At 32.9% G+C, this 27,334-nt stretch overlaps 1 protein-coding gene and 2 pseudogenes across 1 annotated transcript; 2 read left to right on the forward strand and 1 right to left on the reverse strand.

Moving 5' to 3' along the window:
• Window positions 1-27,334, forward strand: LOC120178479 (1-aminocyclopropane-1-carboxylate oxidase homolog 1-like). Its single transcript, XM_039184311.1, has 5 exons — window positions 1-553; window positions 4,911-5,241; window positions 5,315-5,580; window positions 9,384-9,391; window positions 27,321-27,334. Exons 1-3 carry the CDS (start codon window positions 45-47, stop codon window positions 5,564-5,566), a joined length of 1,092 nt encoding a protein of 363 aa, XP_039040242.1. The 5' UTR covers window positions 1-44; the 3' UTR covers window positions 5,567-5,580; window positions 9,384-9,391; window positions 27,321-27,334.
• LOC120178480 lies at window positions 6,611-7,813 on the reverse strand (annotated as a pseudogene).
• On the forward strand, window positions 20,599-21,011 carry LOC120178482 (annotated as a pseudogene).

Raw genomic sequence — 27,334 nt, forward strand, 5'->3', positions numbered from 1 at the left:
CAATATTGTAAGAAACGAAAGAGCAAATTCAAGAACCAGAGAAAATGGCATCCGAATCCTCAGTTGATTACGATCGGACCAAAGAGTTGAAAGAGTTCGATGACACAAAAGCCGGTGTTAAAGGACTCCTCGACGCCGGAATACTTAACATCCCCAAGATTTTTGTTCGACCAGCCGAGGAACTTGCAGCCGACGAATTGAACACCGGCCAGAAGAACATTGAAGTCCCAATCATAGAGTTAACCGACATCGGAGACGAAAACTGGCATAAGGAGATAGTAAATGAGGTGAGGGTTGCATCAGAGGAATGGGGTTTCTTCCAAGTGATAAACCATGGGATCCCTTTAAGTGTTTTGGATGAAATGATTGAAGGGATACGTTTGTTTAATGAACAAGATTTGGAGTTGAAGAAAGAGATGTATAGCCGTGACAGAGCAAAGAAAGTGAAGTTCAGCACTAACTTTGATCTTTTCACTTCCAAAACAGCTGATTGGAGGGACACTTTGACCCTTTCTTTCCTTGATTCTGATCCTGACCCTTCAGATATGCCAGAAATCTTCAGGTGACTCGGCACTAAAATCTCATTTTTGTTGCTGATTATGGCGCATTTACATTGATTTTTTTTTTCTGGTTTTTGTTTGGTTTTTGTTCGACCGGACCACCTTAGTTCGATCGAATGTTGTAAAGGGAGTAGCTTACACTCCCACTACTATCCACCTTGCCCTCAGCGTGAACTGACATTAGGTGTAAGAAAAAATGCAGATCCAGGCACATTGACATTGCTTTTGCAGAACCATATTAGTGGTCTCCAAGTCCTTCATGATGACCAATGGTTTGATGTCCGCCCCACTTGAGGCAGCTTGGTCGTAAACAACGGTGATCTTCTTCAGGTTAGCTTCGAATCGGATAGGCCTTCTGTTCGACTTTTCGAATAGCATCTGATTTCTTATGTAATTATGGTAGGTTTTATCGAATGATAAGTTCAAGAGTGTGAAGCACAGAGCACTTGCCAATCATGTCGGACCGAGAATTACGGTGCTGTGTTTTTTTTCGGGACATGCTACCCTGCTTGAGAAGCCATTTGGGCCCGATCAAAGAGCTGATATTGGAGGCAAATCCTCCTCGATACAAAGAATTCTTGCTAAAGGATTATGTTGCCAAGTTTCTATCTAGCTCGCTTGATAACAAGCCTCCTATAGATTACTACAAGCTGTGAATATTGATAGTCCCCAAGGAATTTCAGCATTCGTACCTTGTCAAAAGTCCTGAGTGACAGCTACCCTTTTGTAACACCAAACTGAATAAAACAGTGTATTGTGTTTCAATTTGAAATAAAACTGTTGTGTCTGAAGTTCTGGTTTTGAAATAACTAATCATCTAAGGATCCTATTCTTCATAATTTAGACGATTGAGAAGAATGCTAAATTGGACACTCGTACTCCAAAACAAGAACAAGATAGTATGGGGGTGTGTTGATTTATTTTCATGGGAAAATTTCGTGGAAGACTTTGATTATCTTCAGTCAGATGCAGTTTATGGCAAAGAAGAAGAAGCAACTTGTGCAGCCAATTGCAAGTAAAAAAAGGTTTATGTCATTGCAGTTCACAAGTCAACTGCAGTTTCTTATTCTTATTTATGTTCAATGAAAGTAGTATTTTAGTTCCCAGATGAAGTCTTACCATGTTCCATTGATCATTTCTAAGGAGAGAAAAAAATGGCATCCAAAACATCCATTGATTTCAACAGAACCAAAGAGTTGAAAGAGTTTGATGACACAAAAGCGGGTGTTAAAGGACTCGTTGATGCCGGAATACTTAACATCCCCAAGATTTTCGTTCGACCAGATGAGGAACTTGCAGCCGACGAACTGAACACCAGCCAGAAGAACATTGAAGTCCCTATCATAGATTTAACTGACATCGGAGACGAAAACCGGCATAAGGATATAGTAAATGAGGTGAGGGTTGCATCAGAGGAATGGGGTTTCTTCCAAGTGATAAACCATGGGATCCCTTTAAGTGTTTTGGATGAAATGATTGAAGGGATACGTTTGTTTAATGAACAAGATTTGAAGTTGAAGAAAGAAATGCATAGCCGTGACAGAGGAAAAAAAGTTAAATTCAACACTAACTTTGATCTGTTCGCTTCAGAAACTGCTGATTGGAGGGACACTTTGACCCTTTCTTTCCTTGATTCTGATCCTGATCCTTCAATCATGCCACAAGTCTGCAGGTAACTAAGCACTAAAATCTCATTTTTGCTGCTGATTATGGTGCAATTTACACTGATTTTTTTTAAATTGCAGAGGATCAACAATCGAGTATATTAAGCATATGAAAAGATTGGCAGAAACCTTATTCGAGCCTATCTCAGAGGCTCTCGGTCTTCGACCGGACCACCTTAGCTCAATCGGATGTTGTAAAGGGCATAGCTTGCACGCTCACTACTATCCGCCTTGCCCTCAGCCTGAACTCACTTTAGGTGTGAAGAAACATGCAGATGGAAGCATATTGACACTGCTTCTGCAGAACCATATCAGTGGCCTCCAAGTCGTTCACGAGGGCCAATGGTTCGATGTCCGCCCCACTAGAGATGGTTTGGTCGTAAACATCGGAGATCTTCTTCGGGTTAGCACGAACTCACATCGGTTTTCCATTGAATTTTTTCGACTAGAATTGCCACTGATGTTTATCCTGTTACGGTAGATTCTGTCAAATGATAAGTTCAAGAGTGTGAAGCATAGAGCAATTGCCAATCATGTCGGACCGAGAATTACGGTGCCGTGCTTCTTCTCCGGACATGATAGCCTGCTTGATAAGTCATTCGGGCCGATTGAAGAGCTGATCTCAGAGGTGAATCCTCCTAGATACAAAGAATTCTTGCTGAAGGATTATATTGCCAAATTTTTATCTAGATCACTTGATAACAAGCCTCCTATAGATTACTACAAGCTGTGAAGCTTATACTATCAACACCATTGGAATATTGATAGCTCCAAAGGCAAATATTTTCAGAATAAGACAGCTCTTCTGTAATACCAAACTTAATGTGTAAAATTAAATTGATTGAACGTGTAAATATGAAAGAGTAAATGTATTATTATAAAGATTTTAAAACTGTCACGTTGGCTTTGTCATTTCTGATTTATTGGCATGTGATTTGACTGGAACTAAATGAAAATTTAGGGGCTCAATTGATAAAAGAATTTATTCAGCACTTCAAATAGAATCAATCACATAATTTAGTGATTTAGAAGATAATTTATCCTAAATTAAATGAAAATGTGTAAAGAAAAAAACTTTATTTTAAGGAGGAAAAAAAGGGTAAAAAGGACATTGCCTTTCATGCACTATGGCCCTAGTTTTGTCGATCATCTCCAACCATAAAGAAAAGGAAAATTAAATGTTTCAAAGTCACATGCAAGCTACCAAATAGTTTTAAATTTGTCACATCAAATATATAGATAAACTTTAAAACGCTTTATTTAAGCATTAAACTTTAGGTCAGAGTTCAACCGGAGCATTGGACCACTTGATCATTAACAATATGATGATTTGATCGATTTTTTTTACTACTTTTCTATAGAAAATAGTCAATTCTTCTGATCATCGTTGTTGGTCAATCAATACCCTTTGTCTATCGCCATTTACAGCAAAATTGATACTAAAACGTTCACATTTCACTCTTCTTTCTTCTATTTAGATTGGTTTATATGAAAACCACTCAAAATTGGTGAAAATTAATCTAAAGGTTTGGCTTTCTAATGTTCCGATCTTGAGCCATCTTATTAGTCTAGTTTCGATGTATGTTATTTGTCTTCTTAAAAGAATATTTCCCATCATTCAATTTTTTAAAATAAACACCACAAAACCCTCCATTCATAAAAAGTCCTCAAACCCAAAAATGATAGAATTTTATACTTAGTTTCATAACTTTTAAATAGGTTTTGAGAAAAAAAATCTAAATTGATAAATTAATAAATGATTGACGAGTTTATTGGTGTCTAGGGTGGACAAAAAAGATATTAAAAAAATAAATATTTCTGACGACTTAAAATGGGTGAAAACCTTTAATTTTGAAGAAGTGGAATGAAGTTTATTCTTTTAGCTTCCACACCAGCACCGAAATTCTCACATCATTGTGCCATTTCGAATGTAATAACTTAATGCCCTAATTAAACCTAAAATTAAAATTCAATGTCTAAATTGAAATGTTTTAAAGTTGGATGATAACTTTATATATAAACAAAAGTTTAGGGACTAATAGTGTAATTTAACCAATAATATACTCACAGTTTAGTATATATATCGAAAGATTAAAGTAACTACGTGGTTTCGGGTATCTAAGTCTTGGAGCAACTCCCATTGATCAGTACTATAACAAAAGAAAGAGCAACCCAATTAGCAGAGAAAATGGCATCCCAAACATCAATAGATCACGACCAAACCAAAGTGATGAAGGAATTCGACACAAAAGCCGGTGTTAAGGGACTAGTTGACGCCGGATACTTAACATCCCCAAGATTTTCGTTCGACCAGCCGAGGAACTGAATTCCGGCACAAAAAGCATTGAAGTTTCGATTCCGATCATTGATCTAAGTAACATCGGAGATTGTAACCGGCGTAAGGAGATCGTGAACGAGGTGAGGATTGCATCAGGGGAATGGGGTTTTTTCCAGGTGAAAACCATGGGTTCCCATTAAGTGTTTTGGATGAAATGATCGAAGGGATACGTTTGTTTAATGAGCAAGATTTGGAGTTAAAGAAAGAAATGTATGGCCGTGACGGTGCAAAACATGTTCAGTTCAACTCTTTTGATCTTCATAATTCACAAGCTGCTGATTGGAGAGACACATTGACATTGACCCTTTCTCACCTTGATTCCAATCCCGACCCTTCGGAAATGCCGGCAGTCTGCAGACGATCTACAATTGAGTATATTGAGCATATGAAAAGATTGGCAGAGACTTTGTTCGAGTTGCTATCGGAGGCTCTTGGTCTCCGACCGGACCACCTTGGCTCGATCGGATGCTGTAAAGGGTGTAGCATAGTGTCCCATTACTATCCACCTTGCCCTCAGCCTGAATTAACTTTGGGGATAAGGAAACATTCAGATGCAGGCATACTGACACTGCTTCTGCAGAACCATATCGGCGGGCTCCAAGTCCTTCGTGAAGATCAATGGTTTGACGTTCACCCCGCTCGAGGTGTCTTGGTCGTAAACATCGGTGATCTTCTTCAGGTTAGGTCCAAATCACATCAGCTGATTTTCATTCCAGTTTCCCAGTACTGACTTGTTTATGTTGTTATGGAAGATGTTATCAAATGATAAGTTCAGGAGTGTGAAGCATAGAGTGACTGCCAATCATGTCGGGCCGAGAATCTCGGTGGCGTGCTTTTTCTCGGGCGATGCTAGCCTGTTGGACGAGACATTCGGACCAATCAAAGAGCTGATATCGGAGGCAAATCGTCCTCGGTACAAAGAGTTCTTGCTGAAGGAATATCTTGCCAAGGCTGTATCCAGCCCACTTGATGACAAGCCTCCTATAGATTACTACAAGCTGTGAAGCTAAAACTATCAAAATTATGGCAATTGTGTTGAGAATAAACTCAAAAGCATTTCAGTATTTGTGCCAAACTAAATAAAACAGTGTCCTGTTTAAATTTGTAATAGAAGGATGTTAAACTATATAATATGAATGAAGACAAATATGTTACTTGTCCATGGCTACTTTAGAACTGAACATTTAAGAAGATTGTACAATATATATATATATATATATATATATATATATATTGAGTATCGACACAGTGCAACATTTAAGGGAATTTGGGTCGACCCGCAACATTGTGTGATTAAAGGAGCTATAAGTTGGGGTTAAGGAAAACTCTTTAGATGAGGGATGAAGCCTGGCTGCCTGGTTCTTGATGTTGCTGGTTCGAGGGCTGCAAGCATTCGAAGGATTTGGGCTGAAATGCGAGTTAGAGGGATCAAAGTCTCTTGGCACAGATTGATATAATTCCTGACGTATATGCCTAAGTTGTTTGGCTCGTTATCTTGAATCATCATGCTACCAAAGACAGGTTAATTTATATGGGAATTACTGTTGAAGTTTAAAGAAGGGTTCATAGTCTTTGCAGGCTGAGGAGGACAGTAATGTCGTGAACGCTAGAGTTGGAATGGACGACTTCCCATTTAGAGGGTAAGTGTGCATTCATCTACTTTTCCATTGAAGTTTAAAGAAGAGTCCATAGTCTTTGCAGGCTTTGACATTTATTATATATTTTTTTCAATTTATTTCTTCTACTAAATAAATTGTATTATAAATTCTTTAAATTAAATCAAAACAAAGTTTGAATCATACACTTTAATTCAATCTTTTCTTATTTTAAAGCAAAAATAGACAGAAAAATTAAGAAGTTTATAAAAAAGATGTTTAAGCAATCAACAATGATGGGTGTAATCATATAGTTGTATGCCAAGTCATTATAATATATAAACCCCAGAGAGAAATTCAAATAAAATAATGATTTTTTATGAAGTTTTTAAATTGAACATTTCTATGTCACAAATCTGACTCTCTTAATCTCTATGTTCAAAAAGAAAGAACCCTAAAACTCTGGTTTCAAGGCTCCAAATAAACAGGTAAAAGTGCATTTTGGACCCTCTACTATGTCCAAAAGAGAAAAAAGATCTTTTCACCCTGCCGCTACTGCAACCTTCAATGGGGCTAACGTCCGTCGCTAGCTGTCGGTCCCGGCTCGATCTTATTGCTTCTTGAACGGCTATAAATAGCTGACGATCCGCCGATGAGTCCATCGAGATAGACCTTCGTATTGGCTGAATTGCAAATTGTTCATCTTTGTCTCTAATGTCGATGCATTCATCTCCCATGCTAGTCCCCTTATAGAACTTCCTTGCTCTCTTCGTCAACAATCTTTGGTCCGACTTCCACGGCGGAGGACTAATCGAACGAATCGATAACTCCGCCGCAGAGTTCTCCAAATTCAGTCTTTCTTGTGCCCCAAGTAATGTTTGATGAGTGGAACGACTAGGGTTGTTATTACCTATTTCAATCACCACAAAGTCTTCATCACCATTAATGATGGTCTCGGTGTATGGATTCGAATCTTGCGGGGTTGAGCTCGGAGCAACGACGGGGTCGGCTTGGAACCGACCGTGACTCGAGATACTAGTCCGACAAAGCGGACAATTCGCATTGTTTTGAAGCCAGACATCAATGCAATCGATGTGGAAAACGTGGCTGCAATTCGGTATCATCCTCAGCTTCTCGTCCACTTCGAATTCATTCAAGCAAACAGCGCATTCGCAAAGGCTTCCCTCTTTCGATTCTTTATCGAATCGAAATATCGGGATTTGCCTTATAACCGATTCGTCGAGCCCTCGGTGTCTTCGTTCGATCTCCGCCAGCGAGTACGCCATTAAAGGGTCCTCGTGTCGTCTTCGAGACAACGAGAATCGCCTGAAAGGATCAATCCTTTGCCAATTGAGACAACACTTGATGACAAAGATGTAATAGCTGAGTAACAAGAAAGCTGTTGCTAGAATCCCCAAAACGGCAATGGCTATGATGGGAAAACTCGTGCCGGATGAATGAGGATGAGACACCGAGATCGAGTTCCCTGGACTTGTGGTCGGTGAAAGAGCTTGTGAGAATCTGGTTTTACTTACAAGATCCATTGGAAAAGACAGTGTTGTTTTTTAAGACAATGCAAAGAAAATGGTTTACTTGGATCTTGCCATATGTTTGAAATCCATTGAAACATCAACAAAACAAGTTAGGTTTGAAAAAGAGAAAGGTGAAGGAGAAGAACATGGAGAAGAGAGGTCGGAACAGGCAGACTAAAAATGAGGAAGGTGTTAAATTATATATTGTATTAAATGAAAATTGTGTAAAGTGAAAAAACAACTCTTTTATTAGTCCTTGTATTATATGTACATTATGGATTTAGTCCTTATACGCTATTTTGACCATTTTTAGTCTTTTTTCTTCTATTTTTAAAATTTTAATCTTGAACCAAATGATAAAGGGGCAATAAGACTAAACTAAATGGGCTCACAATAATCAAATCAAAGAAAGACCATAATTTAATTTAATTTAATAGAGATTAATTTTAGTCTTTTTTATTTTTGAATTCTGAAATTTAAATAATGATTCAAACATAATAGAATTAAACTAAAGAGGCTTTAAACGACTAAATTAGACAATAACAAATAAACTATAAATTATACATGGTACAAGAACTAATATTAAAGTTTGATTTAGCAAATGTTATAGTTATTATTTGTGTCAAGACCAAAAGTTTAAAAGTATATAAGTTAAAAATGATCAAATTACAGTATATGGACTAAATTCATAATTTTCACACGATAGAGGGACATATTGAAGAATTTAACCATAAGTTTTTAATAATAAAAAAAGGGTCTGAAAGGAGAGTACGTAGTTGGTGGATTTTTCTCAAGTTTCCACGAGAAGTTTGGCTTGGAAAAATACTTGGTTCAGACTTTCGGTGTCTCGACTGTTGTACTTATTTTTATTTTAAAAATATATATTATTTTGATTTAATCAATTAATTAATTAAGCCATCGGGTATGGGGGAATATAAAATTTGAGATGGGAGGGGGGACTAAACTCGAATGGATTGGCCCACTACCATCAATGATAGAGTTCGACATGAAGCGTATGTGTCAAGGTTGGGGACCGAGACCATGTCTTGTATGTGATTTAATATTTTTTACAGAAGCAATTAATTTTGTTAAAATTATAAATATTTAAATTGGTTCAAAAAAATAAAATATTTATATTATAATAAAAAATTATACAATCACAATCATAAATTAAACACGTAATAAGAATATTTTTTATATAATCGTTAATATAAAAAAATTGTCACTTAAAATCATACAAAAAATCATATAAGGAAAATGTTAAAAACTATAACCAAATAAACTCGAATAAAATATAGATACGAACAGACTTGGCCGCATCAGTAAACGAATCACAAAAGGGGATCAAGCTATTGAAAGACTACCGACAAATCACAAATCAGAGTCGAACGACATGAAAAAATTATCCACGAACGAAATCGTGTATCCAAATCCAATCATATAGTCCAAACCAGGGAAGATTAACATGATAACAAATAAAAACCATCTTAATCAATTGTGACAATGTCAAATCCAATCCTAAGTAAAAGGATAAACCAAAACAATGGTCAAACGACGAAAAAGTATCATAAAAATAAAGAAAATATACTATAAAGATAAAATTGTTAAAAATTTAAAAACAAGAAAATAAACAAATATATGTTATAATAAAAAAACAATGAATACCGACGGTCGACGGATCAATTTTAAGTTTGGTGTCATTGTTAATAAAAAATATAAAGAAAAAGAGAGACCAAAGATGACAAAAAAAGGTGGCAAACTCAATTTAATAATAAAATTAAAATTTTAATAATTTTAAAGTTTATTCCTAAAAACAATTACTTATGAAGTGACCTTAATAATAAAAAAAATATTATTCAATTTAGAGGTCATTGATTCAAGTAGTTACGTCTGTAAGATAAATGTGTTATCAATTAATTAAGAAAGTTAAGAATATATATTACCTTATAATATCCCAAAATTACTCATAAAATAATGTTTAACTCTTTATTGAAATATATTTTAGATATTAATTAAATCATACTTTATAATGATCAATAGGAGATGATAATGAAATTTATGTCTTCCAACAGTCAAGTGAAGGAGTGTAGTATGTTAAAATAAACAAATAAACAAATGAGATTAAGATTATTAAAACTAGGGGTGTATTCGGTTCGGTTCGGTTCGGTTCGGTTTTTTTATTAAAAATTAAATCGAACCGAAATAAACGGTTTTTCAATATTTAAATCGAAATCGAATAGTTAAAAAACCGAAAAAATCGAAATCGATTTTTTCTGTTCGGTTCAGTTTTTTTAACGCTTCGGGTTTTTCGGTTCGGTTTATCGGTTTTTCAATGAAAAAATCACTTGAAACTATAATTTTTTTTACAAAAATTGTCTATTCGGTTCAATATGGAACAAATGGGTTCCATATGAAAAATCCGAACTGAACCGAATCAAAAAAAAAGAAGCCTTTAAACCGAACTGTTTAAAGCCAAACCGAACCGAACCGTTTTACTTGATTCGTGTCAATTTTTCGATTTTCTCGATTTCGTTGCTCACCCTTAATTAAAACTACCAATAATACTAGTAATGATTAAGCATATTTGTTCGCCCATCATACACTTACTCTTATATACTTACTCTTATACACTTACTCTTATACACTTACTCTTATACATTTACTGTTGTTTCTTTAAATGGTCACATACACTTAGGTGGTGTTTGTTTTCACTGTGCAAGCTCTTCAAACCACTTATGTCTGCGTCGCGCAGACCACGCGCAGACATTAGGCTTCGCATACTGTTTGTTTTTTAGAAGACAGAAGCTCTTCAAACGTCCGCGTGAGCTCTTCTTGGTGCAGACTTGGTTTTATGTCTTCAAAGGTCTTCAAACATCTTCAAGAACAATTATAAAATAAAGTCATTTATTAAAATAATTTTAAATAATTTAATAAGATTATTTATTTTAAAATAATTTATTTTAAAATAATTTATTATAAAATAATTTATTTTAAAATAATTTATTATACAATAATTTATTATAAAATAATTTATTTTAAAATAAATTATTATAAAATATGAATTGATTTATTTTAAAATAATTTATTTTAAATAATTTATTAGTATGAATTGATTTATTTTAAAATACGGATTGATTTATTATTGTAGTTGTATGGATTGATTTATTTTAAATAATTTATTAGTATGGATTGATTTACTTTAAAATATGGATTGATTTATTTTAAATAATTTATTAGTATGTATTGATTTATTTTAAAATATGAATTGATTTATTTTAAATAATTTATTAGTATGGATTGATTTATTTTAAAATATTGATTGATTTATTATTGTAGTTGTATAGATTGATTTATTTTAAATAATTTATTAGTATGGATTGATTTATTTTAAAATATGGATTGATTTATTTTAAATAATTTATTAGTATGGATTGATTTATTTTAAAATATGGATTGATTTATTTTAAATAATTTATTAGTATAGATTGATTTATTTTAAATAATTTATTTGTATGGATCGATTTATTTTAAAATATGGATTGATTTATTTTAAATAATTTATTAGTATAGATTGATTTATTTTAAATAATTTATTTGTATGGATTGATTTATTTTAAAATATGGATTGATTTATTATTGTAGTTGTATAAATTGATTTATTTTAAATAATTTATTAGTATGGATTGATTTATTTTAAAATATGGATTGATTTATTTTAAATAATTTATTATTTTAGTTGTATGGATTATTTAAATTTCAGTAATGTAAAACTAAAATTATTTAAATATCAGTATTGCAAAACTCTTTTAAGTTTAAAAAATCAGTTTATTTATATTTCAGTTCATTTTAGCAGTCTGCAGACGTTAAAAAATAAACAGTCTTCTTCTTGCAGACGGCAGACTTTTGGTCCACCTCTTCTGCTACAGATGTCTGCGGATGTGATCCGCAGACTGCAGACCTTTTACCTCTGCAAAAACAAACACCACCTTACTCTTATACACTTATTTTCTTTTAAATTTTTTATCTAATGTTATATTTTGATTTCATTCTAGTCACCGTAAAAATCAATAACGAGGTTGAAATATCACCGTAAGATAATATTATATTATCATTAAAAACTTATCACGTTAGCAATTTTATTTATTCTTAACCAAAATATAACCTTGATAATAAATGAGTGACTAAATATATTATTTACCCTAAAAATTATAGAACCGATATTGGTCAATGTGGAAATCTAGGGTGTGGGGTATAGTTTATTTCATAGTGAAGCCTGCAAAACTATATCCCAACTTCTACTTGAACAACAAGAAGGTAGAGGGAACAGAACCGACAGTCTATATCTATATTTGCTTGTTGACAAACTATGTGTTCTGCCATAGATAAGAAAAATAGTCCTTCTCATGGTTTTTCCACTTTTTAGTCAAAGACTGTGTACCCCATGACAATAATGGCAAAAGTGCCTAAGGACGTGGTAATGTTTAATTTCTAAACTAATGAATTCATTCGATTAATTCTTAGGGTGTTTTTTTATAGGGTTTTGAGATCTCTCGTAATTCAGGGGTTGATTGTTTCTTGGAATCTTTAGACGTCTTTAATTGGAATCGAGGAAAAAAATTAGTATTTTTATATAAATATCACCTTAACAGAAATTAATTACTTGTTAGGTACTATTTAAGAATATTTTACAGATCTAGCAAATTTTTAAATATTTTCTATAAAATTATTCATGCATTAAATTACACAATACAATTATGTCTACCAATTATCACTTGACACTTTCCGATGTGTTTTTTACTCTTTCAAAATCCTATACGTATAGTATATTCTAGGAAAACTTTTAGGGAAAGTAATTTAAAATATAAATAATTTTACAAAATATTACGAATCATCATCATCATTTTGAAAATAATTTTGCAGAAAGGCGCGACACATTCACCGCATAGGATTTTGAAAAATATTTATAAAAGTTTTATAACTAATATTTATTTTTCAAAATCCTATGCGGTGAATGTGTCGCGTCTTTCTGCAAAATTATTTTTCAAAATCCTAGAATATACTATACGTATAAGATTTTGAAATGGTCAAAAACGCATCAAAAAGTGTCAAGTGGTAATTGGTAGACATGATTGTATTGTGTAATTTAATGCGTGAATAATTTTATAGAAAATATTTAAAAATTTGCTAGATACGTAAAATATTCTTAAACAGTGCCTAAAAAGTAATTAATTTCTGTTAAGATGATTTCTGTGTAAAACCGCTAACTTTTTTTTTCTTCTAAAGACCCGGGATTTCAACAATGGAATTCATCCTAAAGACGTCGAGAAATCTGGTCCAACTCAGAAGACGCCGAAAGATCCTAAAATCTTGTAAAAAAACACCCTAGATCAAAAATTAATTGGATGAGTGCATTAGTTTAGGAATTAAACATTCCTACATCCTTATTTTGGCACTTTTGCCCGACAATAATGACACTAATATTTCAATGAATTTTTTTATGAGAAACGATATTTTGTTCACATATTATCATATTATTTGTATTAGGGTTTTGAATAATTATTTGATAATCTTTGATAACATTTACTGATATCATATTATTATGACTCGTGACAATACATAGGACGCTACATAAATTGTTTATTGTTATTTAGAAAAGCCTTAATCAAATCTAATTCGAAATTTATTTTTTACAATACTTTTTTTCATTGTCTATTAATTTTTAACAACATAGAAACAATTAGTTTTATTAGAATAAGAAATATCCATATTATAACAAGCATAATCTTAAATTAAACACATAATGAAGATACTTTTTTTTATAATTATCATCACAAGAAACTAGTCGGTTCAAATCACACAACGAACATATAAGGAAAATGTTAAAAAAACCTAACTAAATAAACTCAAATAAAAAGTGGATATGAGCAAATTTGATCGTATTAACAAACAAACCACAAAAGGGAATCAAGCTATTGAAAGACCGCCGACAAATCGTAAATCAGAATCGAGCGACGTGAGAAAACCATCCATAAACGCAAATTGTGTGTACCCGAATTCAATCTAACGGTTCAAAACAAAGAATATCAATATGATAACAAATAAACACCACCTTAACATATCGTGATAGTGTCAAATTCAACCATAAAAAATCTAAAATAATAGTCAAACTACTAAAAACATATAAAACAAACAGAAGAAAACGGGTCATCATTATCTATTATTGCTGAAAAGCAAAGTGCAATATTCCTTTGCCATTTGCCAATTTGTTCAAGTGAAGCTTTTATGATTCGGCATTTCCACCACAAATATATTTATTTATTTTACATATAAATTATTTCACAATTTAATTCAGCTCATCCTTTTTTACTTCCATCATTGCTACGCCACAGTTACCTCAGCTTTTCATTCAACGTGATGATCTCAATTTTTTGCTAAAAAGTAAGCCAATCCAAGGGTTGTAATTATCTGATCAAACTCGCAGTTTGAACAACATCGATGAAAATTACAAAGAGAAGGAAAAAATCAGCACATGGAGGGAGCCTAAGGAGCAGGAACAGCAGCAGCTGTTGAAGAGAGGCAGTTTACTTGGAAAAGAGTTTGGATTCATCAATTTGCGATAAAACAAATATAATTTCTTATTTACTTTATTCATATTGTCAGTCTTGATTTATTTTTTTTATTTCAATTTCCAATTTGGGTTATTTTGTTATCTGTCGGTTGACTTTGACTCTGATCAAAGTGTTTGTTGCTTCGTTATTTTTGTATAATTTACTTTTGACCATCGATGGAGTTTTGCAGAATAAACTCAAATGGAAATGCTTGTGCTATGAGAGGAAATTTTGGTGCAAGCACATGCATGTGTACGGATTGGTTCGAGGAAATGTATAATTTGAATAATTAAAATTGATAATTTAAAATATATAAATGTAAGATTTTAGTAGATCAAGCTTCGATCGAATAACAAATTAGCAGCTGTCATTTGTAAGAGAAAGGATCAAATTTTGAGGCATCATGATCACGTGGGTGCTTACGTTGGACGACGGAATCACGTGAGTGTTAGATCAATCAAAATGAAATTTAAAATTTGACTACCAGTAATAACAATCTCTATACTGAGGAGCTACGAATCAGGGTTAATCTGGAGGAAGTCCTTGATCACGAAGAGATGTTGTGGCAACAAAACTTCTGGAGCGCTTGGATTTTGGAAGGTGACCGTAATACTAAGTTCTTTCATAGTCGTGCTCTAAATAGGCGTAAATCTAATTGGATTCAAGCTCTGAGAATTAATAATGGTACGTGGTGCTTTGATAATGACATCCTCCGTGAGGAAGCCATAGATTTCTATGCAACTATGCAAGACTCTATCATGATACTGGAGGTAGTTCAGACAGATTTCCTATCAAAGGTATGTTCCCTCACATCTCTACTTCATATTACCACTTGTTTAACTTTGAAGTTTCGAATGAGGAAATTGCTCAATTCACTTAAGTCGCCCGGAACCGATGGCCTTCATGCCCTCTTCTTCCAGAATCAATGGCATAACGTGGGTGATTCTGTCTGTAATTAAGTTAGATGTATTTTTGAAGGGAACTCTCTTGATCCCGAGCTTAACAAGACTCTTCTTGTTCTGATTCCTAAAGTTAATAGCCGTAAGTCTTTTGCTGATTTTTGACCTATCAGCTTATGCACTGTTCTTTATAAGCTAGTGATGAAGATCATAGCCAATAGATTCAAGACTGTCTTCCCAATGATTATTGTGCCCAATAATGCTAGTTTCGACAGTCCTCAAAGAGTGAAACAATTCCTCTGGTTGATATTTCATCAGCGTGTTATGACCAACTCCGAACGGGTGAGGTGAGGACTGACTTCGGACCACCACTGCCGATTTGTGGTAGTAGTGAAGAGACCATTATCCATGTCCTTAGGGATTGTCTCTCGGCACGCATGAAATGGAACTACCTCCTCCCTAACAGTTTCAAGGTAAGTTTCTATTCTCATTCTATATTTGATTGGCTTACTACTAATCTCTCACGCAATGCAGGGTTGGACCAGGCTACCTTTCATTGGGGGCATATGTTTGGAATTCTAGTTTGGCACCTATGGAAGCAACTCAATTCATTTGTTTTTAATGGGAAGATTCGGTCAAGGATGGAAATTATTCATTCTTCGTGGAGTTGGGCTCAGGCGATCAAGAAGTCTCAAAGGAAGCAGCCCCAGCGAGACAGGTCTCGCTAGAATAATCGACACTGGCGCCCCCCACCTCTGGTTCGGTTAAGCTCAACACCGATGGAGCTGTTCAACATATAACTATGGTTGCTTGCAGCGGGATAATAATGGTGCCTGAATCTTGGGTTATCACCGGAATAGCGGACGCTGCAATGCCTATAATGTCGAGCTTTGGGCAATTCTTGACAGACTCACTGTCACGAAATTGGGCTTTTTCCCTACACTTTGGGTTATTTTGGGCCATATTTGGTCTTTGAGGTTGATAGAATAATATATATTACTCTAGAACCTTCAAGGCTTGTATATATGTAGAGTATTCTAGAAATTATCTAGAGTATTCCATGTTAGGTAGAGAATTGTGGAGAATTCTAGAGAATCTCTCATAACTGTAGGATTAAGTCAATCTTCACCGTCCATTAAGGAGGTGGAATGCTATAAATAGGTGTAGAAGTTCTCATTTAAAAATCATCCAAGAGTTTTAAGCATTCAAGCATATAAACAAGCTTTCCCACAAATAGTCTTTACTTGTCTTCTTCGTTTCCTTGCCAACACTTTCTCACACTAGCACGAGTTTGAGTGAGGTTGACTTAGTTATAGCGAGGGGCGAAAATGAGCTAAAGTCGCACGAGGTTTGACCTCCATAATCTCCACATAAATCTCATATTCTCCTTATTGCAACTTCTCTCTCACAAAATAATACCAATCAATAACCATTTATTTACTGATCGTGACTTTCCATCTAAATTAATAGGAGTAAACCCTTAAAAACCGATAAAATAAAATTATACCTATTAACCGATTTCATTTCTTTTACTTTCATATAACAAAAAAATCTTTATTATGTTTTTCATGTCATCTTCTTTCACAATCGTTCATTGATGTATCTCCGACAGTAATGTGACCATTTCCCCGGGGGGACATTATCTGGGATTGAGATCTTAATTAACCTTTTTAAACAAATTTGACTAACCTACAAACAAAACTTATAATAATCTTATATCTAACACCGCCAACTAGAATCACTATAAATATTTATCAATAATGACTGAGAAGGAGACTTGACCTCCATAATCTCCACGTAAATCTCACATTCTCCTTATTACAACCTCTCTCTCACAAAATAATACCAATCAATAATTGTTCATTTACCGATCGTGACTCTTCGTCTAAATTAATAGGGATGAACCCTTAATAACCAGACAAAATAAAAGTATTCCTGTCAACCGATTTCATTTCTTTTACTTTCATATAAAAAATCAAATAATTTTTATTATGTTTTTTATGTCATCTTCGTCTATCGTCGTTTATTGATGCATCTCCAACATTAACCTAACCATTTTTACACATATACATTATCTGACATTGAAATTTTAATTAAACTTTTAAACAAATTTGAATTTTTCCACTGTTGAACCAGTATATTGTATTGGGTTATTTGCATAAGATTTTATTAAATAATAAGCTTATTTTTCATTAAATATTTTAATTATACCGAGACATGTAAAATCATGCATAAATTGTGGTCAAACCAAAGGAAAAATAAAAATTGAGAATGGGTTTGAGCACATGCAGTCACGTGCATTGCAGACCGACATGACTACTGTCAGACTGACCATTGCCAACCCTCCCTTTCTATAATCTTTTGTGGGAGTAATATTGTAATAATTTCATGGTATTCACATAAATAATACATGTCAAGTTTTTGTTAAATTAAGAAGGTTTAATTATTTATTAATTATAAAAATTAACTATTGAATAAAAGGAAAGGTGTACTGGGCCTACATCAAGTCCCATGAAAAAAATCAAATCCAAACAAGGTTAAGGCTTGGGTGTAAATAAAAGGAGTTCAATAATGTTTTATGAAGAATTTGAATTCTTATTGATTTTAGGATGAAATATCTTTTTTAAATATCAACAGTAGAAGAGTGGATAAAGATGAATGTATGTCTTGATTCCATCCAATGACAGATCTAAGAATATTTTTTTAGGGTAGGCACACTTATTAACAACACAATTTTTGAATGGAGTAGACACAAATAATATTTCAAGGTAGACACTATAAGTTAAATAAATAACTAATCGAATAAAACTCAAATTTCAGGGTGGGTACGTGCCCACTATCACCAAGATGTGACTGCACTATTGATTCCACCCTAATCGAATGATGAAATCTAGATCATAGTGTATTAGAATTTCATGAGTTTTGAATTTAAAGTTGAATTTTGTGAGTTTTAAAGTAATTTTGAAAAAAAAAACTAAACCGATAGAGTGACATAAGATGACGAGCATAGTTTGTTTGTATATTGAGTAATTGGAGAAGATGTCATATCATGATAATTACAACATCAACTTGACACAATAATATAATTATAAAACTTTTATCGTCATAGGAAGAAGATAAAAAGAGAAAAAATGGCATGGATTACAAAGAGATTTCATATAGAAAAACAATCTACATCAATACATATAATTGTCAAGCCAACCTTTCATTTATGACTTAACATAAAATAGAAACAAATTAAAAATTTAATGAGTATATTAAAATTTTAGTGTATAAAATAAAAGTGAGAAAAAAATGAATGATGAAATTTATAATTTCTCCTTCAGCCAAAGTTTTATGATTCTTTAATAAAATCATATTTATTGAGAAAAAATCGTAATAATTAACATATTATACACTCAGATAGACTAATAATTAAAATATAACTTATAAATCTTGATGAGTATTGAATATTTCATGTATTTAGTATTGTTTACTGCTCGTTTTTTATTGGATATTACTGATTGATTTTGTTTTGACTTATTTTCACACACGAACCTCATTTGGATAAATCGACTAGAACAACTCAAAAGACATAATTTGTATTTTTTAGAATCGTGGTTAGAGTCATGAGCACGGCCTGAGGCATGACATTTTTTAACATGGCAGATCTAGGCAATCCAATCAGCAGTCCAATCATCATCTTCTAAAAGGTGGTCGTACATTATCTTAAAGACAATTTCAAGTTCTTTTTGGGAGATAATTGAAGTTATACAGAAGATAAAGTAGAGTTCAATCCGAACCACACGTTTTAAATGTTCTATCTTTATATTTGTGATAAACCTTTAGATTTAAATTTAAGATTTTATTTTAAATATTTTAATTATTTTATATATCTTTTAGTTATTTTATCTTTTAGAATTTTCGGGTATAAATATCTTTTATGTTCAGTATTGAAACACAAATTAGAATTTTTGATTTCCTTGGTTATTTTATAGAAACTTTATTTTTCTTTTCTATCTTTTTAACTTCTTTTATTTTTTTAAGAAAATGCTAAATGTAATCTAATCCATGCTTAGTTAAACTTTCACTTAGCCAAAGATTTTGCGATGACTTAGTTCTAATTGTGAGAATTGAGTAGCACGTAACAACATTAGATACATTCTTTGATTCTCTGAAGATTTGGTGTGGGAATCAACCATTCCTTTAAAAGTTACAACGCCTTCGCTTCAAGAAGTGCACATTGGCTTGAGGGTTGTTTTGATTTATAGTTTGGGAGTCAGATCAGTTGCTCGTAATTCGTCTTTATGTGAATAAACTTAGCGGTGATCCACTAAGGGGAATCAAGATCAGGTCCAATTCTCTGTGAGAGGCTATAACCCGAGTCAAGCTTTTCCAACACTTAAAGTTGTCTTGGTGCTAACGATGATAGACATGGTTAGTCCAACAATGACTAAATTTTAGAGATAGACCTGAAAATATCAGTTAACTGGAGAAAACAAGTTAGTTGCAAGGTTAAGACTTGTTGACTCTAACCGACGTGCATCCATAGAAGAAAAATCTATTTCGACGATCGATCAAAATTGGGTATAAGCAAAGCCTAAGACTATATTATCTCTATCGAATTCTTTACTATTATTTACTTTTTATTTACCTTTCCCAATTTTTGATTCCTCATTTATTTTTACCTTATCACTTTTATTATTACTAAAACCTCCTTTTTTTTATTTTCACATGTCACTCAATCCAGAAAACAATATTATTAATTGATCTCTAGCTCTTTTGGATTTATCCTTTTTTTTTTATTTTTCATATTTATTTGAGAATAAAAATTATTTTATTTGACAATTTCGATGATTATCAAATTTAGACTTAAAAAAATTAGATAATATCGTATATAATGAGAGTTAAATCAACAAAATTTGAACTTAAACCCTACGCATAATATATATGTACAATACAACCAGAATTTGAACCCGAATCATTACACCTTGAATTAGTGTCTCTATCAAAGGAAGTACAAAATAGAGAAAAACAATCGTAAGCCGAATGACCTCATGGAAACCCTATCTCACGTGTAATGAAGTTGACAAATTCTTTTGACATTAAGCCATCAATTTTCTTCATATATATATATATATATAAACTGTACGGAGGGAAGCAAGTGTATCTAAAAACTGCGTAGCCATCCACCTTGACCATCCGGATACATTGAATAGAAGAGTACTTTAGAGCTTAATCGAAGTTTCTGATAAGCACGTGGAAACAGCTTTCAGCCATGGTTCCTTCAAGTGCTTAATTCCCTAGGGACCCCCAAAAGTTCCTGCCTAACCTTACAAATTCCAATTTTTTTCCTATCCATATAAAATGCAATTTCCACCCACAGCCATGCAGACCATATAAAAACACCTTCGAATCTCGCAATGGAGGCTAATTCTACCGCCGAGACGACTCGGTACCGGGGTGTACGTAGGCAGCCTTGGGGGAAGTTTGCGGCTGAGATACGTGACTCCAACCGACAAGGAGCTCGTGTTTGGCTCGGGACGTTTAGCACAGCCGAGGAGGCTGCTCGAGCTTACGATAGAGCTGCTTATGTCATGAGAGGTCATTTGGCTATTCTTAATTTCCCGCATGAGTATCCCATGGGTAGTGCCGCCGCCGCTAATGCCTAACGACGTTCGTCTTCTGCTGGTTCCTCGTCTTCTTCTTCTTCTTTGACGGAGAGAGGGAAACAAGTTTTCGAGATTGAGTGCCTGGATGATAATTTGCTTGAAGAACTTCTTGAAATAGGGGAGAAAAAGAGCAAGAAGACATGAAGTTAACAATGGTGACAATTTTCTCTGGGGCCGAAAATAAGCAGATTGTCCCATTGGGTCTAGTATCTTGAAAGTCTTCCTTGATTTTCTCTTTTGATAACTAATTAAAGCACTTTATTTTGTAATGTACCTTGGGATATATTGTCACTATCTAAACGATCAATAATGTGAACACTATTTATAAATGTGGTCCAATATCATCATTGTCCCATTATCTATACTATGAGTATATTATATTCCATTTAAATTAATTTTCAAACTTTTAAAATCATTTATTATTTTAAATCAAAGAAAACTTTCGATCTTATTCCATGCAATGATTTCAGGGACATGATATAACATTAATATTATTTATGTCACGTCAGATTATTACACAATATAAATCAGAGTCCTATAACAAATATTTTTCAATTTTATTAATAAAGATATAATTAGTATGTACTCGGATGATGAATGATTGGTGTGTATAGTGAAGGTGATGATTAATTTATTATTTTATTTAAATCTTATGTTAATAATCATTTATACTGCTTCATATTATTATACAATAAACATTGGTATTTATATGGAAGTTAACAATTTTTATAACAATTGTATTAATAAGAACACTGATAGTTAGAGGATGAAATTGTAATATTTAAAACTTTAGAGACTAATTTAAAATGAGAGTTGTAATTTGAAAATAAAATTAAAATATTTAAAAATTTATAGATCAATTTAGAATAATAATCGTAGTTAGAAGACATATGTTACAATTAACTTTTTTTTTTAAATATAAATGTTAGCTAAAATATTTAGTTTTAATGTACTTATATGACAGTTTGTTTGACAGTACATATGACAATTCATATATAAGTGTTGAGATAGCATGATGCTATCATGTATATTGGTCTTGTCTAGAAGTTCCAAAACGTACTTACTTTGTCGAAGTATCAGCTGCCCCTTACTCCTCTGCAATTCCAGACCAAGAAAAAAACTTGGTTCCCCCAAGTCTTTTAAGGAAAACTTCCCACCAAGAAGAGTAACAACATCCTCAATAGCGTCATTCGATGCCACTAATCACAATATCATCAGCATATACAAGCACATATAACGGCTTTCCATCCGTAATTCGAATAAATAAAGAGATGTCGGCTTGTGTTCCTACAAAACCAATATCAAGTAAGTAAGATCGAAGCTTAGAATACCAGTTTCTCGATGCCTGTTTTAAGCCGTACAAAGCTTTTTGTAACTTGCAGACCAGCTTCACCCCACTTGAGTTTTCCTTCTCAAAGCCGGCAGGCTGAACCATGTAAACCTTATCGCTAAGTTTGCCGTTGAGAAAGACGTTATTAACATCCACTTGTCGAAGGTTCCACCCATTAGTCACGGCCAACGACAAAATAACATTTACTGTTGAATGCTTAACAACGGGACTAAAAGTATCACGAAAATCCTGTTCCAAATTTGAATCACATGCTCTTAAACCATCATAGAATATATATGTACTTTCAATTCTACTTTTTTATGATAAATTTTTTATTTTTTTAATTTAGTCCCTCAATTTTGCATGATTTCCGTATTTCTTCATTCATCATTTATTTTAAGTATGTTTTTTATCAAATTTAAACCATATACTCCCTACCACTATAGAATACCTATGTAAATTTAAATTCTTATTTTTTTTTATTAAAAATGTACTCTTTTTTCCATTTATTCCTTTAACTTTGCATTTTACTCAACTTAGTCTTTTGACTACAATTGTATGCAAATTCTTTCTTACATCAATTCTTTGACTCCTCTATAGTCTCATCTATCTTTTATCCTCAAAATATCTTTTTTAAAATAAAATATTGTAAATATATTTTATAAGTCTTGATTATATTTAATATATTAAATTACATTATAATGTAATATATATATTGTTAGAGAAAGTCGAAAAATTAGAACAAATTCATACTATAATACTATAGATAATTATAATCAAATTATAATAGAATAGAAACTCGAACAACTCAGCTCGAATTTCTTAAACTCAACTTGAAAAAATTTCAAGTTAAGTCATAAAATATGACTCGTAGACTCAAATAACTCAAATTTTTTAACTCAACCCGATAGAATGCTCACCCCTACATACAATGTATCAAAAGTATTGATATGACACATGTCGCATGTTGAAAGTGGTGACGTGACATTTTCACTTCAACATCAAGCGTTGATCGTTAGTCAACTAACCTTTTTCATTTATTTAGAGATTATTTTGCCTAAAAGCAAAATGTTTGGTGTCAAAATATTCAAAAAAAAACTAAAATAATATTTCAATTAAACGATAGAAATATTTTTTTCAACATTATACAATTTTATTATTAAAAAGCATATGCATATATATTTCATAGTGTTCAAGATACTAAAGAAAATAGTAATGTATCACCTTTGATTGTGGTTGCTTTGCATATATCTCACCACCTTTTTCATTTTATCACATGGACAAAGATGGAAGATAAATTACAAAAGAATATAGGGAATAATACCAACACTAAACATTGTTTTGTATCATGATCTGTGTACACTTAACGTCATTGGGATAATTGAATACATAATTTTCAAATAATATTTAGGGATAATTGAATAGGTTCTTACATCTCAACTTTAACATACATATTACATGATCTGCATAAATCCATGCTAATGGCCTCCATGTCTAGAAAAAACATCATGCATGACATGGGCCAACTTGAATATGATTGATACTAGCTAAGTTGGAGACTGATCAACATCAGCTCTTATTTTGTACGCTAAACTATCGGTATTTTGGTGATGATCTTCTAAATTTTGGCACTTATGTGCCATTGCAGAGACTTGTTGAAGAAAGATGATTATGGTTGATGTTCATAGCCTGGTTTGTGCTCATGTGGTGGCTTGCCTTCTCGTCTCATAACATCTTCAAAATTTGGTTGCTTATGTGGTTTGAGTAGCCCTAGAAGGCTTCGGGGAGGAACCTTCCGATGCCGCATGATTAGCGGTACTCGTTCCTGTTGTTTCTGGACGTAGAATGACTCTGACGGTCTGTCGCCGTCCTTCCGTAGCTCCGATGGTTTGAATACCCTACCTTTGGAGGGTTTTATCATATGGGCAAATGGACTCGTCGATGGTGGATTCGCCAATAGACTTCTTACCATCTCTCCCAGTTTCTTTAGCTTATCTTCTCGCGGTTTCTCAACAATGAGCAGACTCTTTTCCTCAACGTCGTCTCCTATTAGTCTTCCCGGCTTCTCTCCCTCATCATCCGATGATTTTTCACCAGCAATTGGACTCTCTTCTTCAACGTCGTCTCCCAATAATCTTCCCGGCTTCTCCCTTTCATCATCAGATTGTTTTTCACCAGCGAAATAACTCTCTACTTCGACTTCCCCTTGTAGAAGGTGCCTCATAGTATGATCATGCAGCTGGATCGGATTTTGTTTCAATGCTTTCTCACTTAAAAATGGAGTCGGTGGTTCATCGGCACGGGATCCGTCAGCTAAAGAGGGAATGGTGGCGAAAACAATCACCATTCCGAGGAGAAACAAGTGCAAGCAAGCTTTAGACATCTTTAAGATCATTGGTGTTTCTTGCGGTGCAAGGAAATTGGTTCAGCTGGTTCCCTCTTATAATGGATGAAAGGCGTTGAAGCCATGTCTTGATCACACATGTATGCAACTCTACATTTCCCCTTCTATTTTGAAACTTGCTTCTTTGATAATCCGTAGGACACGCCTGTGCCACAAATTGAGATTTTAAAGGCCATAACCCCAGGTCAAATTACCCTTAAATATCTAGGCACAGTGAGATTGAAATTTGGACATTTACAATAATTAAATTCCTATTGAATTTTTTTACCATTAATATTACGTTATCAAATTCATAGGTCAAATAATTAAGATAGAATACGCTTCCAATTCAATTTGTTTCATTCACAACATTAGTATTCCAATCATGATCTTACTTAAAAAAATCTAACATATAATTCTGTTATATTAATTTATAGTTGATATTAATACTATATTTTTTAGTTGTGATAAATGTGACATTCAATAATTAAGTAAAGTTTAAATTTGAGTTATTTAAAAAAAATAAAAGTAATATAATCACTCCATTATTAGTTTGATTATAAATGGATCAGTTTTTTAAAATGTTACAATATAATCACTCAATTAAAATAATGGTACAAACATGTTATCATGTCATTAAAATTAAAACATACGTTTAATGTGGTCTGATATAATAGTATTTTTTAGTCTCTAAAACATATAAATTATATCAAATTGATCATAATTCAATAAATTTAATCTTTCGTATTTAAATATTCTATCAATCTAATCCTTTATGTGATACTATCAAACCAAGTGAGTCTATCAGATCAAAGAAACAATTAGATAACAACATTCTACTATAAAGCAACAATAAATTACTGTTAAATTGTTATTATACTAGAAAAATAACATGAAAATAATATAATATCTCTGCAGAAGAATAAACAACTTAGAAAAAGAGAAAGGACTAAATTGATATATATTTTTAAAATATGAAGGGTTTAATTTATTGAATTATTTCAAATTAATAGAGTGTATAAGTTTTGATATTAAAATTGTTTTTATACCAGGCCATGTCACTACTACGTCATTTAACGACTAATGACATATTTGTAATAAATTTTTAATTGAGTAACTAAATTATAATTTTTAGAAAAAATAATTTATTTATAACTAAACAAATAATTGATAATAATACATTTTACAGAAAATACAAGCCATTTTACATTGCCTTGGATATTAAATACAATCGCTTTAATTCTAATTTGATGAATTTAAATTTTAATGATTCAAGTGATTATAATTTTGAAAATTATATTTTAAATTCAAGATTTTATAAATTTAATTTAATAGTTTTTAAAACTAATCTTCTTTATGGTTTTTCACCGGCGAATGGACTTTTTAATTCAACATCATCTTCTAATAATCTTCGTCCCGACTTTTCTCCCTCAACATCAAGTAGTTCTTCACCAATGAACGAACCTTTTGCTTCAACGTCGTCTCTCAATAATCTTCTTTTCATCTTCATTCCCTCATCATCAGATGATTTTTCATGGGCGGACGAACTTTCTGATTCAACATCGTCTTCTAGTAATCTTTTCGGTTTCTCTCCCTCATTATCAAATTGTTTTTCATCAGCGGATGAACTTCCTACCTTAACGTCATAACTTTTTGTTTCAACGTCGTCTCTCAGTAATCTTCTTTTTAGCTTATCTCTCTCATCATGAGATGATTTTTCACCGGTGGACAAATATCTAATTCAACATCATCATCAGATGGTTTTTCACAGGCAGATTAACTTTCTAATTCAACATCATCTTATAATAATATTCTTTTAGGCTTCTCTCCCTTATCATCATATGGTTTTTGACTAGCGGACAAACTTTCTGATTCAACATCGTCTTCTAGTAATCTTCTAATCGGCTTCTCACCCTCAACATTAGGTGGTTTTTCACCAACAAACGTGCTCTTTTCCTCAATATCAGGAGTTTTTGCTTCAAAGTCATCTCCCAACAATCTTATTTTGGGCTTTTCTCCCTCTTCATCATATGGTTTTTCACCGCTAGGCGGACTTTCGGATTCAACATTATCTTCTAGCAATCTTTTTTTCGGTTTATCTCCCTCATCATCAGATGTTTTTCATTGGCAGACAAACTTTCTAATTCAACATCGTCTTCTAGTAATCTTTTTTTTTTGCTTCTCCCCTTATCTTCTAGTAATCTTCTTTTCAGCTTTTCTCCCTCATCATCATATGGTTTTTCACTGGCCGACAGACGTTTTGGTTTAACACAGTCTTCTCATAATCTTCTTTACGACTGCTCCCCCTCATCATCATATGGTTTTTTACCGACCAATGGAATTTTTGATTAAACATCGTCCTCTAGTAATCTTCTTTTCAGCTTCTCTCTCCCATCATTAGATGGTTTTTCACTGGCCTAAAGACTTTCTGATTTAACACATTCTTCTAGTAAACTTCTTTTCGCTTCTCTCCCTCATCATCATATGGTTTTTCAACCGCGGACAAACTTTCTGATCTAACACTACCTTCTAGTAATTTTCTTTTCGACTTATCTCTCTCATATTCAGATGGTTTTTCACTGGTCGACAGACTTTCTGATTCAACATTGTCTTCTAGTAATCTTCTTTTCAGCTTTGCTCTCTTATCATCAGATGGTTTTTCACCTATCGAAGAACTTTTTGATTCAACACCGTCATTTAGTAATCTTCTTTTTGGCTTCCCCTATCTTTATATGGTTTTTCACCAGCCAACAGGGTTAGGGAAATACTTATTG

Source organism: Hibiscus syriacus, unplaced genomic scaffold (genome assembly GCF_006381635.1).
Source record: "Hibiscus syriacus cultivar Baekdansim isolate YM2019G1 unplaced genomic scaffold, ASM638163v2 tig00112350_pilon, whole genome shotgun sequence".
NCBI lineage: Eukaryota > Viridiplantae > Streptophyta > Magnoliopsida > Malvales > Malvaceae > Hibiscus > Hibiscus syriacus.